The following is a 16,563-nucleotide window of genomic DNA, read 5'->3' as shown; positions in this document are numbered from 1 at the left end:
TTGGCGGGAGTTAAATGAATTTCTGCCGATACAAACAGGATCGAGAAGATCGACGCCGCAAAAAAGCGCGAAGCACCCGTCAGGATCCCGCAAAGGGCGGTGAGCACCAAGATCAAGGCGGACTTGACGATCTTATATCCGCGATCCCGGACCGGCAAAGCCTTCGGAACAGGCGACGTGGCTCCTGGTGCTAGACAGAGGCGTGCAAGGGATAGTGCTGTCAAGGATCGAGATGGAGGGGAGAATACCTTGGTGTTCACGACGAAATGAAAAGGGCTGGACGTTTCGCGTCGTGATGCTTGGAGCTCAAATTTTGGAAGCGTATTGATCGCAACTATTATGATTGTACGCCGACATGGTCAAAGTCTGATGAACTGGGTCCTTGTTCAAGTTGTTACCTAGCGTGAATCCCTTCGAGTGGTGTTGACCGGCTAGTGAAAGACATTCCGGGCAAGCTGTAACCGCCTCCGCCCGACCCTCAGTGCAGGCCTCTCCTTGGTTGTAGCTTTCATTCTTGTCCGTCGCCAACCTCAATATCCTCAGGATTTCTCAGTGAAAGCGGGATGTGCAAGAATCGAGACATCGCCCACTCCCACGCAATCCGTTGTGCTCTTCGTCATTCACTTTTCAAGCGACGTGCGGGTTCGATCTGCTCCGAAGTCCTCGTTGGCCTCGCCTTCAAAATCGGGTCCATCGAAGTTCACCATGATTGCGTCTACATCGTCATCGTCTGCGATTCGCCTCCATCTGCGGTTTGGCCGGCAAAGCATGTTCCACAAAAAAGCAAGTGCACGGAGGCAAAACAATCGTAGCCTTCAGAAAAGCTTGCTATTCAATGAAAGGTATACATCTTACAAGGTAGCATCCACGACTGGTGAACTACGGCGGACCGAAGACTGGAGGATAATGCCTATGCAATAACGCCGCCATCAATCTTCACGCACTGCTCGTCGACCGGTCGATGGCGCTTCGGTTTGCTCGAGCAGCGCCGTCCCACACCCAGGCAGCAGCTTCATCAAAAACTCGACGGTCATCGAGAACTCATCGACCCGTATCTCACGGAAGTAGCACTCTGATGGCATGCCCCAGACTCCCCGTCTGGGCCACCACATCGGAATCCCTTTGGCTTCGGCAGTGTCCGGAGTGATATCCGGTCGCCCTTGTACCGAGTAGCTCAATGAGATGTCGTTGTCGCGATGTGAAACGCGCTTTGACGACAGGGAGCCTATCACGGAGTCGGCCAATGTGAATGTCCAGCCATTGATCTCCAGCCCGATCTGTCCTTCGCCGTTCGTATAGTAGCCTAGTAAAGGCCATTGCTTCGAGTCTTCAACTGGTTTGAAGACAAAGCGCACAGACTGCATTCCGGAGACCGACGAAACCCTGCTGTCGTCACGGTCAGGTTGCTCGAAAACACGTAGCGATCCCTGCACCTTCAAGCAGCTCAATGCAGCGCTGCGTAAGTTCTCCTTGTACCAATCACCGTCCGTCAAAGCGCGTACGACAATAAGTTCCGTCTTTGGCACGGACTTTTGCTCCGGTGTCGGTACTTGAGGTTCTACAGCGGTTCTTAAACGCAATGCCACCATATGAAGCACGTCGGTCCACCAGAGACGGCAGACTCCTCTCAAGCGAAGGAGGTTCGTCAGAGGTATAAACTGGAAGACGCACAGCAGGAGTTCTCGAGGAAGCTCGTTCAGCGAATGTCGTTCGCTGTTCGAAGGGGCGGATGCATCATCCGCGAGGACGGCCGGTCCTCCTTCTGGAGTGGATAAGCTTTGGGTTAGCATATCGGCAGTTGGATGTATTCGTTGACGTCCGCCGGCGCTTTTGCCTCCGTTCGGCGTCTGAGCCAAACGAGGGAGCAGTGTTGTGGGAATCGTAGGTGGGACTCTCATTTGGTCGACCCAGGCACGAGCTCCTTCTCACTTATTTCGCGGTCGACGGTTTCGCTGATGGGAGGAGAAGAGTCAGGGAAAGTGCACGGATGCTGGGCCCTTTTCAAGGATTTACCACTTGGAGCAAGAGAAGTTGAAAATGTATCTGGAGCTGAGGTCGCTTTGAAATTGCGCCTTTTGGCCATCTCCGTCCAGGGTGGTGTAAAAGCATTTCAAAATGCCAAAATGTGCGAGCTGCTGCCCAATTTGGGCAGCAGATCACATGAGCCTGCACTAGTGACGACGCGCGTGTCGGCGAGTCCGACAAGTATCGCACATTTGGCGATATGAAGTCCGAACGACCTTCAAACCCTATACATAACTTGGTTCTCAATATAAGCCCAATCCAACCAATGAACCCCAAGTACTTCCAAACAGCAAGGGGTCTTGGTGGCCCTGCAGTCTCCTTCCATGGGGGTGTTTTCATTCCGGAGATGAGGACAGCAAGCAAGGATAGCTGCAGGTAAACTATATCCGAACCTCGTTCACTTCACAAGTCATCCCATCTACGATCCCTGTTGCAGACTGTACGATCCCAGCAGTCTGTTAGAAGCCCTGGGAGTCCCGAAGCTTCGGGTCCGATGTGAGAAAGGGCCCACGATGTTCGTAAAAGCAATGTGCTATGGGGAGACACAGAGCACATTGAAAACCTTATGTTCGGCCGATGGAATCAAGGAGGTCCTTATAATGCATGGGAAAGCTGTTATTCGCTCCATTTTAGCTCAGGGTCGTGTCAGTACTGCACTTCTTTGCCTTCCGAGTTCAATTGGTGAATCAGCTGAAGGTAGAGAGGACGACCCAGCCGATGACATGGAGAGTGGTTCGGACACCATCGGGAGTGGTTCGAAGAACATTTGGAGTGGTTCGGAGAACATTGGGACAGCTGGACATCCTTCTGGAGGTATGCACTAGATCCCAATGAGTCCAAGGACACCTGGAAACTGAATGGGATCTTCTTGCAGGCTTCCTTGCCCACCTCGTCACGAGGCACACCAAACTCCAATCCGAACATACCAAACTTGGAAACGACTTTACCAAACTGCAAACAACCTACACCAAACTGCAGGGGGAACATGAGGAGAAAAAGCAGAGAGTTGAATGCCTGGTCGACAAGAACAGAGCCATGCAAGGAGATCTTCTGCAGACTGGCCTCATGGGTTTCCGAGGTTGGAATGGGAGTCTCACCCACGATCAGTTGCTGGCAAAAGGAGCACTGCCTACCAAGCGAGTCCTGGCCAACGACAAGAAAGGTGCCTTCATCTTTGAAAAGGAGAACAAACATGTGTATCGAGCAGCAAAGCTCTACACTGAGTACCACAAGCTCACCGACCTTGAGGATATGGAGGTGATTGACATTGCTCTGATGGTGATGCGGGCTGTAGTTTCAGGATGCCTGAGGCCCACTCACTGGCTCTGGGAATTCATCGCGAGTCAGGTATGTGTGCGTCGTGCTCGCCCATTTGCCTTTTATTTTGCCTACCAATCTTGCCATTGTCACAATTGCCATCACTGACACCTACCACGCTATCCGATACAGTTACAGTTCTTTACGGTGAAGGACTACCGTGGGCGGAGATGCAGCATCTTCTCTTCTCGTGTTGCTGAGTTCTGGTTTGAATTTGAGACCCGCTTTGGCGGTCGGGCTTACGAGTTTCTCGTCGGCAAAGGATGGGCAGGAGTTGGGCGCAGTGGGCCGCGGAAGCCATGCGAATAAGACGGAAACCTGGTTCTCCCATCACAGCGTGCTCAGCAGAAGCTTCGAGCAGATGTGGGTGTGCAGCTTGTTGGATTGGATTCGGAGCGCATAGACGTGATTTGTGCACAACACGCTCGGCTGCAGGAAAGTCTCGGATTGCGCTACCTGGCCGGCGGCATTGGGGTTGATGAAACCGATTACAGAATCTCGACTGTTCAACGTGGAAGCAAAGGACGGCTGACGGGACCTGTCGACCTTGGCCCCGGACTGACTGAGAGCATTCTGGGACTGTAGGATGTGGCAACGGTATTGTCTCTGTGCACATTTCAACTCATGTCGGCGCACCCTGATTTCTGCACCGCAGGTTGAACAAGCCCTCAACGCATTCGAGTTGAGCACACAGTTGTGCATGGCACAAATGAACGACGCACGAGACTTTGAATACACATGGGGCGACCCACGTTTGACGGTTCAATTTACCCACTGGCTGCCGGAATGTGAAAGCAATCTCGTCGCCCTTCCAGCGCAGCTAACTGTGTACGCAGTCGGAGCGGAGAAACGGGTAACCACAAAACGACGCGAGATCGAGACTCGTGCGATTGCTTTTGAAGCAGGGACATTGCTCACTGCACCTTCCAGTCAGCGCCCGGCAGCTGTGTTAGCAGCCTACGAAAGTGATGCGGTCAAAACAAACAATCTTTGCACCGCCGTGGAAAAAATTCTTACCGAATGCGCAAATTGGCAGTTGAAGCTGGCGCAACCCCCCGACGTTACCGACAACCCCCTCGACCTTCTGCCGTCCACATGGCTGTTACTGCAACACAAAGACGAATTAGTCAGCCTATGTCGGAATGCGCTAGAGTACTTCCTTGCTGCACGGCTGCATCTTTTGCCGAGGGCAAAGAAATTACAGCTTTGGACCTTCGCCAACTCCCAGCGTTTGAAATCACAGATTGTCTTTGCCTGCTTTGTGGAAGCACCAAACCATCAGCAGAATACCGCAATTCTTCGAGTTCTGCTCGAGGAATTCCAGAAGCGCTCAATTCCTGTTATCTCTGTGTTGTGCGATGGGGCAAGTCATTCTCTTGCAACACGGGGGCTTGACCAGCCGAAATTTATTAATGCGGTAGGTTTGCTTCCTGCAACTCCAATAATGAACAGTAACTCATCGTGTCGTGTTTAGATTTGGCGCGCCGAGCTGGATGCGGTTGTGAAAGAGGGCAGGAAGAAAGCCGAGATCGTGGAGTGTCTGAAGGAAGAGGCCCATGAATATATTCTGCAATCCCGTGCTCAACAGTGGGATGGCATGCCCTACGGAATCGGCACACGATTTGTTCCACATCTACCTGCGGGTTTGGAAACACTGCTGAGAAACTATCGCAGTGAGGGTGCCCCATTCTTTGCAACGCTACTTGAAACTCTACATGTTTTTGGACGCATAGACTTGGTCGGCATCCCTGAGTTGCGAAACCTTCTGGAGATTGTTGAGATCTGGGCACTGACACAACAGGAATGACAGTTCAACATGTCAGCATTTTTGCCAGGCCAGCGGGGACATCCTGTTAACCTTGCACAAACTTTCACGATCTTGGCGCTTATTGTGGCAGCAAACACAAATCGCACATCCATGTCGCCATTACGAGAATGGCTCACACGTATCCGGGTGGAAAGGCGATTGGCCGAGAGGAGGAGGGCTGGCAACGATTTCTTTCCTTCCCCTTATGTGCCTGAAAGGAACCCTTGTAACCGAGACCTTCCTTTGATCATTTCCATCGACCTGGATCACGTCATGAAGCAATTTATCAAACATGTTACGACATCCAGGTGCGGAGCCCACTTGAGGAAAGAAGCCTGGCTGAGCATTGCGGGAATGCCTGAACACGACAGGGTGTTTGGAACTTGGTGGTATAAGCGTGACGATCAGTGTGTCGCTGATGCAAAGACCGGGTTTTGCAAGCAGGTTGCAGATATTCTGGAAACAACAGGATATGCGGCGGAAGCTGAGTTTTGCAATGTTCTTCGAGAATTCTTTGAAGCACTTGATCTGTCTGGTATTTCGCAGGACGATCGAGACGCAAGGGTTGACCGTAGGATTGATTGGCTGGCCGACAAGGTGTTACCTTTCATGTATGGTGAACCCTGCTCATCGCATCTTCTTCAGACCCCTTATGCATACCGCCACTCGAGGCTTACCTGCCCCTCGGCGCTTCTGCACAATGAAGAGACTGCTCTCCCGATTGAACTGTTGGAGGCGACACTAATCCTGTGTTTTGGGCGAAAAGCAATGTGTTATGATCTCGACGACGGGGCGGAAGCGAAGCAGAGAAGACAGGGCAAGTGTGATAGGCGACAAGAGATTGTATTGGCGAAACAAGAAACAAGGACTAGAACAGGAGATGAGAAGAACTGGTGTTGATCTGCTGGGGAGGAAGGGAATGGACGAAGAGAGGCCGGCTATTTATAGATAGGCAACTCAGCAGATCAGAGAACAGCAACAACAAGAGGGGACTGGGGGGGCGCCAGCTATGCTCCTAGAGCGTGCGTGGCGAGCGTAGAGAGCATTGCTACAGCTGCTGGCTATGGGGAAGTAGTGGGGGGTGTGGAGAAGCCGAGGGGGGATTGGCGAAATGAGAGGAGAGAGGAGGAGTGGCGATATTGCAAGAGAATTGGCGAAATGAGAGGAGAGAGGGGGAGTGGCATTGACATTGACATTGACACTGACATTGACATTGACATTGACACTGACATTGACACTGACATTGACATTGACATTGGCGTTTGACATTTGGCGGTTGACATTGGCGGCTGTCAGTAGGTAAGCTTATGGTATGGGCTCGTCGTCCATAACATCACCCTTCTCTTTAGCGGCCGCGGCCGCGGCGTCGAGTTTGGTGTGGCCGCAGAGGAGGTGCTACAGGGACAGAGGAAGGCTTGTTGGGGTACGCGCTGTGGAAGTCCTGGAGGAGTGCGTCGGTATGGGTGAGGTGTTCCACGGGCTCCCAGGTGTTCTCAGAGTCAGGCCAGCCCTGCCATTTGACCAAGTACTGAAGGCGACGACGATGGATGCGAGAGTCAAGGATGACTTTGACAACCCACTCTTCTTGACCCTCAACGGTCTCTGGGGGCGCGGGTTCGGGTTCGTGTCGTTCGGGGATGGTGAAGCGGGGTTCGAGGAGCGAGACATGGAAGACATCGTGGATTTTGTACGTAGGCGGGAGCTTGAGCCGGTAGGCGACGGGATTGATTTTTTCAACGATGGGGAATGGCCCAATCTTGCGATGGTCGAGTTTCTGAGAGGGCCGGGTTGTATGGAGGTTTTTGCGGAGGAGCCAGACGTGGTCGCCATGCTTGAAGTCCGGTCCAGGAATTCGTTTGGCGTCGGCGTAGCGCTTCATTTGATCTTGGGCTTCCTTGAGCTCGAGGGCGAGCTGTTCATGGACTTCCCTGATTTGTTTAGCGCGGGCTTCAGCGGCGGGGTTGACGGATTCGGAGGTAGCAGAGGCCGCAAAACTGAAGCGGGGGTGGAGACCCTTGTTGGCGTAGAAGGGGGTGGTCTGGGAGGCAGGACTGATGGGTGTTGTTGTAGGCGAACTCGGCGGACGACAGAAGCTGTTTCCAGTTGTCCTGTTGGTGGTTGCAAAAGCATCGGAGATACTGCTCCAGGATCTGGTTGGTGCGTTCCGTCTGGCCATCGCTCTGGGGGTGGAAGGCCGAGGAGAGGTTGGCTTTTGCCCCAAGGAGTTCGAGAAGTCGACGCCAGAACCGGGACTTAAACTGGGGTCCTCGGTCAGAGATGACGTCGTCGGGGAGGCCGTGGAGACGGATGATGTTGTGGAAGACTAGGTCGGCGGTGGATTTCGGCGGATTCTGACTCGCTGCAGGCGATGAAGTGGGCCATCTTGGTGAGGCGACAGTTGACGTTCAGGATGGAGTCGTACCCGTCCACGGGAGGCAGACCGGTGATAAAGTCCAGGGACCAAGATCCCCAAGGGCGGGTAGGGATACTGTTGGGCTGGAGTAGGCCGTATGGTTTGTGTCGACTGGATTTCGCTTGGCTACAGGTATCGCAGGACTTGACGTAGGCCTTGACGAAGCGCCACTGGCTGGGCCACCAGTAGTTGCGGGAGGCGAGTTCGAGCGTCTTGGACATCCCAAAGTGGCCGGCTAGGGGAGTATCGTGCATGTCGTGGCAGACTTCAGCTCGGAGCTCGTTGGTGGGGACATAGACCAGGTTATCGTGCAGCAGGATCCCATCTTCATCTGAGAACCGCTTGATACGATCTTGGGTTTCCTCAGTTCGTTGGGCGAGGGGTATCTTGAGCTTTTCGCGAATGGCCTTAGCGAGGAGATCAGAGGCCTGGGCGGCCTTAATCTTGTCAAGCAGCGTGGTATCCATGGGTGTGAGGTAGGCAGCCGCGAGTCGAAGGCGTTCGGGAGTCAAAATTGTGGTTGCCTGGGAGCGGAACGCTTCTTCCCCCTTTTTTTGCTCATGTTCGGAGCGTCGGGAGAGGGCATCGGCTTGGTGCTGCTGGGAACCGGGGCGATAGGTAATGACAAAGTCAAAATCCGAGAAGAATATCGACCAGCGGGCTTGGCGGCGGTTCAGGGTGCGGGTGGTCATGAAGTACTGAAGGTTTTTGTGGTCGGAGTAAACGGTGATCTTGTGACGGGCGCCAATGAGATGGTGGCGCCACTGGGCAAAGGAGTCTTGGATGGCCAGAAGTTCCTTGTCGTAGATCTCGTAGTTGATCTCTTCGGCCGTGAATTTGCGAGAGTGGAAGGCCACGGGGTGGAGCTGATTGTCCTGGTCAGGTTGGAGGAGAACTGCGCCAAGAGCGAAGTCGGAGGCGTCAGTTTCGACGACGAAGGGCTTCTCTGGGTCAGGGTGAGCAAGGATGGGGGCGGTGGTGAATGCTTTCTTCAGGTTCTCGAAGGCGGTGTTTGCGGCGGGTGTCCAGGCGTACGGGATGTCTTTCCGGGTCAGGACTGTGAGCGGGGTAGCGATCTTGGAATAACCTTGGATGAATCGGCGATAGAAGTTGGCAAAGCCGAGGAACCGCTGGACGCCTTTGACAGTCTTGGGAGGTTCCCAATCCGTGATGGCAGCGATCTTCTTGGGGTCCATCTGGATGCCTTTCTCGGAGATGATGGAGCCTCGGAACTCAACGGATTCGCGGTTGAATTCGCATCTCTCCGGTTTGGCGTACAACCCATGCTGTCGGAGGCGGGACAAGACTTCGCGGACATGTTTGGGGTGATCTTCGGGGTTCTTGGAGAATATCAGGATATCGTCGAGGTAGACGACAACAAACACATCGAGAATGTCGCGGAAGATGTCGTTCATCAGGTACTGGAAGACGCCAGGAGCATTGCTGAGTCCAAAGGGCATGACATTGTATTCAAATAGGCCGTAGCGGCAGCGGAAGGCGGTCTTCCATTCATCGCCCGGGCGCATGCGTAAGAGGTTATAAGCGCCGCGGAGGTCGATCTTGGTGAGACGGCGGGCGCCGCGCAAACAATCCATGATACCGTTGATCAGGGGCAGGGGGTAGCGATTCTTCACCGTGATGCTGTTCAGGCCTCGATAATCGACGCAGAGGCGGAGAGAACCGTCCTTTTTTTTCACGAATAAGACTGGCGCACCGGCAGGGGACTTTGAGGGTTTGATGAATCCTTTGGCGAGGTTTTCTTCGAGGTATTCGCAGAGTGCCTTCATTTCTGGTTTGCTGAGGCTGTAGATCGGGCCGAAAGGTGGCTGCTTGCCTTCTTCCAGATCGATTGGACAGTCGTAGGGCCGGTGCTCGGGGAGAGTGTCAGCATTTCTCTTTTCGAAAACGTCGGCGAAGTCTTGATTACTCGGGGGGCAGGAAGTCTTTGATGTCTTTCTCGGGTGTCGGGGGGTTACTGGGGCTAGGCGAGGCTGGGAGATCGGGTTTCGCAGGGTTGGCGTAGGCGACAAAGACCTGGTCATGCCTTGCTGCGACCCGGAAGGCTGGGGCAGAGATGAACGAGACTCGGAGCAGCGTGGGAGCCGGTTCTGGGGTGCTGGAGCAAGATACCTTGGGTACTGGAATCGACCATGTTTCGTCGACGGGGACTTCATCCTGGGGGATGCGGATCAAGGGCTCGGGGGTTCTGGCGGGTGCTGGGCTTGGGGGTGCTGGAGAGTTGTCCCAATTCGCGAATTCATGGTACAGACAGTCGCAACGGAAACCGACCGAAAGGTTCTTGAAGTCAAGGTTAATGTCGTGGAGGCGGAGCCAGGGGAGACCAAGGGGGATTGGAGCATGGGGTGATTTGGTGACATGGAAGACAAGTTCTTCGAAGTGGTCGTCAACCCACATGCCTACTGGTTGGGTGTGATGGGTGATTGGCCCAGCAGAACTGGGTTGACCGTCAACGAGTTCGATTGTCAGGGGACGCTGATGTTGGACTAGGGGGATGCGGTGTTTGCGGGCAAAGTCTCTGTCGATGAAGCAGGACAGGGCACCATTGTCGATCATGGCTGAGGTAGGTATTGGGGCGCGGCTGGATGATACCATGATGGTAACGGGGTAGTTGAAGGGTTCGAGGGGACCCAGCGCAAGCATGGCGTGGGGGTTAATTCCGGAGTTTTCGACAAGGGCAGCGGCTAGGAGGGTTGTGTCGGCTATAACGGAGTTGGGAACCAGGGGGGTGGCCTCTCCCGTTGCAGGAGCTGTGAGGTTAGGAGGCCCGGGGCGGTGTGTGTTGTCCAGTCGCTGGGGCTTTACTGCGGCTGGACTTTGGGAAAACCCTGTTTGGTGGAGGGTTCTTTGATGTCGACGTTGGCGGCACGGATGGTGGTCTTGTTCTTGACGGGGCAGACTTTTGCAATGTGCCCCGCACCACCGCAGTAAAGGCAGAGGCTGTTGGAAATGCGGCGTTGGCGTTCCTGAGGGCTCAGAGGGCCGCGGGGACAAGCGGCGTCAATCTGCATAGGCTCGCTGTGGTCGACAGTGGTGGTAGTAGTAAACGAGGTATGGGGAACCGGGAAGGTCTGGCGGCTTCCGTTTCGCTCCAGGCGGCGCTCAAACAGCCGGTTATCGCACTGGATAGCCTGCTCCATCACCACATCAATGGTGGCCGCAGGGGGCATTGTGAGCATCAGGTCTTTGACGTCTTCTTTGAGGCCACGGCGGAAGGTAGCGATCAGGGCCTGGTCGTTCCAGGAGACATCGCATTGTAGCTGGCGGAACTCAGCGACGTACTCGGTTGCTGCACGGGTTTGGCGAAGGTTCTGGAGCTTGTTTTCAGAGGTGCGGACCGTGTCGCTGTCTCCGAAGACCGATTGCATCTGACTGATAAAACTATCGAAGTCCTGAAGGCTGTGATCTTGGCGTTCGACTAGGGGCGCCATCCAGGCTTGCGCAGTGCCGGTGAGGTAGGTGCCAATAGTTTGGATCTTGATGATGTCGCTGGGGTAGCGGTCGGGCTGGAGAGCAAACATCAACCGGATGTTGTTCAACTACCCACGGAATTTGCTGCGGGTACCATCAAACTTCTCGGGCGAGCTGATTCTTGGCTCCAGAGCAGGGTTGGTGGCTTGGGGAAGGGTGTACGTATCGGCTTGAACCTGGGCGGCGATGCTCTGGCCAGCTTGTGCGTCGGCTTGGGCTTGCGCTAGGTTGGCCTGCAAGTTGGCGTTTTGGCTTTGCAAGGCGGCGATGGCTTGGCACATATCGTTCCATTGCTTGGCGGTGAAAGGTACGGATTCGGGTTGGGACATGGCGAAAAAGGTTTGTCGGATGCAGGGCTGGACGGGTTCTGAACTTCGCAGTGTTGGAGCAGATCAAACTGTTATGATCTCGACGACGGAGGCGGAAGCGAAGTAGAGAAGACAGGGCGAGAGTGATAGGCGACAAGAGATTGTATTGGCGAAACAAGAAACAAGGACTAGAACAGGAGATGAGAAGAACTGGTGTTGATCTGCTGGGGAGGAAGGGAACGGACGAAGAGAGGCCGGCTATTTATAGATAGGCAACCCAGCAGATCAGAGAACAACAACAACAAGAGGGGACTGGGGGGGCGCCAGCTATGCTCCTAGAGCGTGCGTGGCGAGCGTAGAGAGCATTGCTACAGCTGCTGGCTATGGGGAAGTAGTGGGGGGCGTGGAGAAGCCGAGGGGGGATTGGCGAAATGAGAGGAGAGAGGAGGAGTGGCGATATTGCAAGAGGATTGGCGAAATGAGAGGAGAGAGGGGGAGTGGCATTGACATTGACATTGACACTGACATTGACACTGACATTGACATTGACATTGGCATTTGACATTTGGCGGTTGACATTGGCGGCTGTCAGTAGGTAAGCTTATGGTATGGGCGCGTCGTCCATAACACATGAGTGGCTTGACAACAAACAGACAGTATTCATCGTTGCTCAGATTCAGAATCGTGTCCGAGGCTGCTACCATCGAACTCCCCCTGATGCGAACTTGAAGCCCCCGACTCAACTTCTCACCACCGACTCAATCATCTATGGTATCGACAGCGACAATATGTTCACCATTCTGGCACTGTATATGCCTAATGCAATGAGTCCAAGGACACCTGGAAACTGAATGGGATCTTGTTGCAGGCTTCCTTGGCCACCAAACTCCAATCCGAACATACCAAACTCGGAAACGACTTTACCAAACTGCAAACGACCTACACCAAACTGCAGGAGGAACATGAGGAGACAAAGCAGAGAGTTGAATGCCTGGTCGACAAGAACAGAGCCATGCAAGGAGATCTTCTGCAGACTGGCCTCATGGGTTTCTGAGGTCGGAATGGGAGTCTCACCCACGATCAGTTGCTGGCAAAAGGAGCACTGCCTACCAAGCGAGTCCTGGCCAACGACAAGAAAGGTGCCTTCATCTTTGAAAAGGAGAACAAACATGTGTATCGAGCAGCAAAGCTCTACACTGAGTACCACAAGCTCACCGACCTCGAGGATATGGAGGTGATTGACATTGCTCTGATGGCGATGCGGGCTGTAGTTTCAGGATGCCTGAGGCCCACTCACTGGCTCTGGGAATTCATCGCGAGTCAGGTATGTGTGCGTCGTGCTCGCCCATTTGCCCCTTTTATTTTGCCTACCAATCTTGCCATTGTCACAATTGCCATCACTGACACCTACCACGCTATCCGATACAGTTACAGTTCTTTACGGTGAAGGACTACCGTGGGCGGAGATGCAGCATCTTCTCTTCTCGTGTTGCTGAGTTCTGGTTTGAATTTGAGACCCGCTTTGGCGGTCGGGCTTACAAGTTTCTTGTCGGCAAAGGATGGGCAGGAGTTGGGCGCAGTGGGCCGCGGAAGCCATGCGAATAAGACGGAAACCTGGTTCTCCCATCACAGCGTGCTCAGCAGAAGCTTCGAGCAGATGTGGGTGTGCAGCTTGTTGGATTGGATTCGGACCGCATAGACGTGATTTGTGCACAACACGCTCGGCTGCAGGAAAGTCTCGGATTGCGCTACCTGGCCGGCGGCATTGGGGTTGATGAAACCGATTACGGAATCTCGACTGTTCAACGTGGAAGCAAAGGACGGCTGACGGGAACTGTCGACCTTGGCCCCGGACTGACTGAGAGCATTCTGGGACTGTAGGATGTGGCAACGGTATTGTCTCTGTGCACATTTCAACTCATGTCGGCGCACCCTGATTTCTGCACCGCAGGTTGAACAAGCCCTCAACGCATTCGAGTTGAGCACACAGTTGTGCATGGCACAAATGAACGACGCACAAGATGTTGAATACACATGGGGCGACCCACGTTTGACGGTTCAATTTACCCACTGGCTGACGGAATGTGAAAGCAATCTTGTAGCCCTCCTAGCGCAGCTGACTGTGTATGCAGTTGGAGCGGAGAAACAAGTAACCACGAAACGACGCGAGATTGAGACTGGTGCGATTGCTTTTGAAGCAGGGACAGTGCTCACTGCACCTTCCAGTCAGCGCCCGGCAGCTGCGTTAGGAGCCTACGAAAGTGATGCGGTGAAAACAAACAATCTTCGCACCGCCGTGGAAAAAATTCTTACCGAATGCGCAAATTGGCAGTTGAAGCTGGCGCAACCCCCCGACGTTACCGACAACCCCCTCGACCTTCTGCCGTCGACATGGCTGTTACTGCAACACAAAGACGAATTAGTCAGCCTATGTCGGAATGCGCTAGAGTACTTCCTTGCTGCACGGCTGCATCTTTTGCCAAGGGCAAAGAAATTACAGCTTTGGACCTTCGCCAACTCCCAGCGTTTGAAATCACAGATTGTCTTTGCCTGCTTTGTGGAAGCACCAAACCATCAGCAGAATACCGCAATTCTTCGAGTTCTGCTCGAGGAATTCCAGAAGCGCTCAATTCCTGTTATCTCTGTGTTGTGCGATGGGGCAAGTCATTCTCTTGCAACACGGGGGCTTGACCAGCCGAAATTTATTAATGCGGTAGGTTTGCTTCCTGCAACTCCAATAATGAACAGTAACTCATCGTGTCGTGTTTAGATTTGGCGCGCCGAGCTGGATGCGGTTGTGAAAGAGGGCAGGAAGAAAGCCGAGATCGTGGAGTGTCTGAAGGAAGAGGCCCATGAATATATTCTGCAATCCCGTGCTCAACAGTGGGATGGCATGCCCTACGGAATCGGCACACGATTTGTTCCACATCTACCTGCGGGTTTGGAAACACTGCTGAGAAACTATCGCAGTGAGGGTGCCCCATTCTTTGCAACGCTACTTGAAACTCTACATGTTTTTGGACGCATAGACTTGGTCGGCATCCCTGAGTTGCGAAACCTTCTGGAGATTGTTGAGATCTGGGCACTGACACAACAGGAATGACAGTTCAACATGTCAGCATTTTTGCCAGGCCAGCGGGGACATCCTGTTAACCTTGCACGAACTCTCACGATCTCGGCGCTTATTGTGGCAGCGAACACAAATCGCACATCCATGTCGCCATTACGAGAATGGCTCACACATATCCGGGTGGAAAGGCGATTGGCCGAGAGGAGGAGGGCTGGCAACGATTTCTTTTCTTCCCTTTATGTGCCTGAAAGGAACCCTTGTAACCGAGACCTTCCTTTGATCATTTCCATCGACCTGGATCACGTCATGAAGCAATTTATCAAACATGTTACAACATCCAGGTGCGGAGCCCACTTGAGGAAAGAAGCCTGGCTGAGCATTGCGGGAATGCCTGAACACAACGAGGTGTTTGGAACTTGGTGGTATAAGCGTGACGATCAGTGTGTCCCTGATGCAAAGACCGGGTTTTGCAAGCAGGTCGCAGATATTCTGGAAACAACAGGATATGCGACGGAAGCTGAGTTTTGCAATGTTCTTCGAGAATTCTTTGAAGCACTTGATCTGTCTGGTATTTTGCAGGACGATCGAGAAGCAAGGGTTGACCGTATGATTGATTGGCTGGCCGACAAGGTGTTACCTTTCATGTATGGTGAACCCTGCTGATCGCATCTTCTTCAGACCCCTTATGCATACCGCCACTCGAGGCTCACCTGCCCCTCGGCGCTTCTGCACAATGAAGAGACTGCTCTCCCGATTGAACTGTTGGAGGCGACACTAATCCTGTGTTTTGGGCGAAAAGCAATGATTCGCTTCTTGGAAAGTGTTCCTTGCAACAAAACATATGCCAAAACCTCTCCCGATCCCGAGAAATACACCCCACTCTTCAACGATCGCTGGCAACAATCCAATGATGTGGAGAATCACTTTTCAGCATTCAAACAAATCCTCGGAAAAGATATGCAGCTTTATTTGTCGGCATGATATTGTGCCACTTACACTCTGGAGTTTGCATAGGTGGACGTGATCAAGTCAACAAAGCCTCCCCAACCGATGCTTTCCTTGCGCTGAAGAAGCTTCTCATCGTCCACAAGGTACATGTCACAATTTTTGGTGGCAGATGCAAAATGGCTGATCCTTGGCACCGCTTCCAGCACAAGATGAGCGTACCTGGCCAGCTTGGATACTCCCGACCCGTCGCACACGGCCACTCTTACGAACAAAAGAGCTACTGCAAAGACATCACCAACTTGAGCGAGTGGTCAACCGGCCAGACACGTACTCAAGCCAGTAAAGTCACAACACTCGCGGGGAAAAGGGCTCGTGCCGACACAACCGCAACACCATACCTTGCCATTCGCTCCTTTCACCGGGTTGATCACGATGTTGTTGAGCGTACAGCAAGTATCGCAACCACTGTACACTTGGCAACACCAAGCTCTACACCGACAACGACCCCACGTAAACATGCACACGTAGAAGTAGGCGTAGATAGCAGTTCACCAAAATAATTCAAAAAGACTCGAATATATTTGATACAAAGTACAGTACATACAAAAACAGACTCTACGACTCGGCATCCCCAGGTTTCCTCTGTACAGCGTTGCGTACTTTTTTTTGCATATACATCGAATGCACATACCGATTCCCCCTCGAGTAGTCGGTCACTGAATGATGAAGAAGATCGGCTCGGAACAGGGTTAAGGTACCCACTTCCTGCTTCAGAACAAAACCTGCATCGATGAGTTCAAGATCTCCCCCATCGTCGAAGTCGCCAAAGGTGTACTGAGCTGTGAAACCCTTGTCCTCGACATCGAAGTGGCAATCAACTGTCGAATTCTAAATGTGGGTGTGGGTAGACCAGCAATCGTCTTTTGAGAGATATGCCTTGTCGATATCGGTGAGACCCTTGATCGTGTCTCGGTTGGAATAATATTCATCGGGGGAGGCTGTTATGGACGACGCGCCCATACCATAAGCTTACCTACTAGACGACGCGCCCATACCATAAGCTTACCTACTGACAGCCGCCAATGTCAACCGCCAAATGTCAAACGCCAATGTCAATGTCAATGTCAGTGTCAATGTCAATGTCAATGCCACTCCCCCTCTCTCCTCTCATTTCGCCAATCCTCCC

General features: G+C 53.1%; 3 protein-coding genes across 3 annotated transcripts; 2 read left to right on the top strand and 1 right to left on the bottom strand.

Moving 5' to 3' along the window:
- Positions 1–620: 620 nt before the first annotated feature.
- EV422DRAFT_509610 (uncharacterized protein) lies at positions 621–1,898 on the bottom strand (the record flags this gene model as incomplete). The annotated part of the gene is made up of 3 exons (XM_053068860.1): positions 621–747; positions 891–910; positions 945–1,898. The coding sequence occupies 3 exons, from the start codon at positions 1,896–1,898 to the stop codon at positions 621–623; spliced, it is 1,101 nt and encodes a 366-aa protein (XP_052921748.1).
- A 392-nt stretch (positions 1,899–2,290) lies between these two features.
- Positions 2,291–5,149, top strand: EV422DRAFT_509609 (uncharacterized protein; the record flags this gene model as incomplete). The annotated part of the gene is made up of 7 exons (XM_053068859.1): positions 2,291–2,400; positions 2,462–2,838; positions 2,900–3,372; positions 3,475–3,625; positions 3,746–3,846; positions 3,998–4,759; positions 4,817–5,149. The coding sequence occupies 7 exons, from the start codon at positions 2,291–2,293 to the stop codon at positions 5,147–5,149; spliced, it is 2,307 nt and encodes a 768-aa protein (XP_052921747.1).
- Positions 5,150–12,587: 7,438 nt separating this feature from the next.
- On the top strand, positions 12,588–15,937 carry EV422DRAFT_509608 (uncharacterized protein; the record flags this gene model as incomplete). Its single annotated transcript, XM_053068858.1, has 8 exons — positions 12,588–12,683; positions 12,788–12,938; positions 13,059–13,195; positions 13,311–14,072; positions 14,130–14,393; positions 14,466–15,059; positions 15,108–15,249; positions 15,444–15,937. The coding sequence occupies 8 exons, from the start codon at positions 12,588–12,590 to the stop codon at positions 15,935–15,937; spliced, it is 2,640 nt and encodes an 879-aa protein (XP_052921746.1).
- Between the last annotated feature and the right edge of the window lie 626 nt (positions 15,938–16,563).

The sequence above is a fragment of the Fimicolochytrium jonesii genome (assembly GCF_025526975.1).
Source record: "Fimicolochytrium jonesii strain JEL569 chromosome Unknown EV422scaffold_34, whole genome shotgun sequence".
NCBI lineage: Eukaryota > Fungi > Chytridiomycota > Chytridiomycetes > Spizellomycetales > Powellomycetaceae > Fimicolochytrium > Fimicolochytrium jonesii.
Note: the sequence above shows the minus strand (reverse complement) of the source record. Positions and strands in the feature narration are given on the sequence as shown.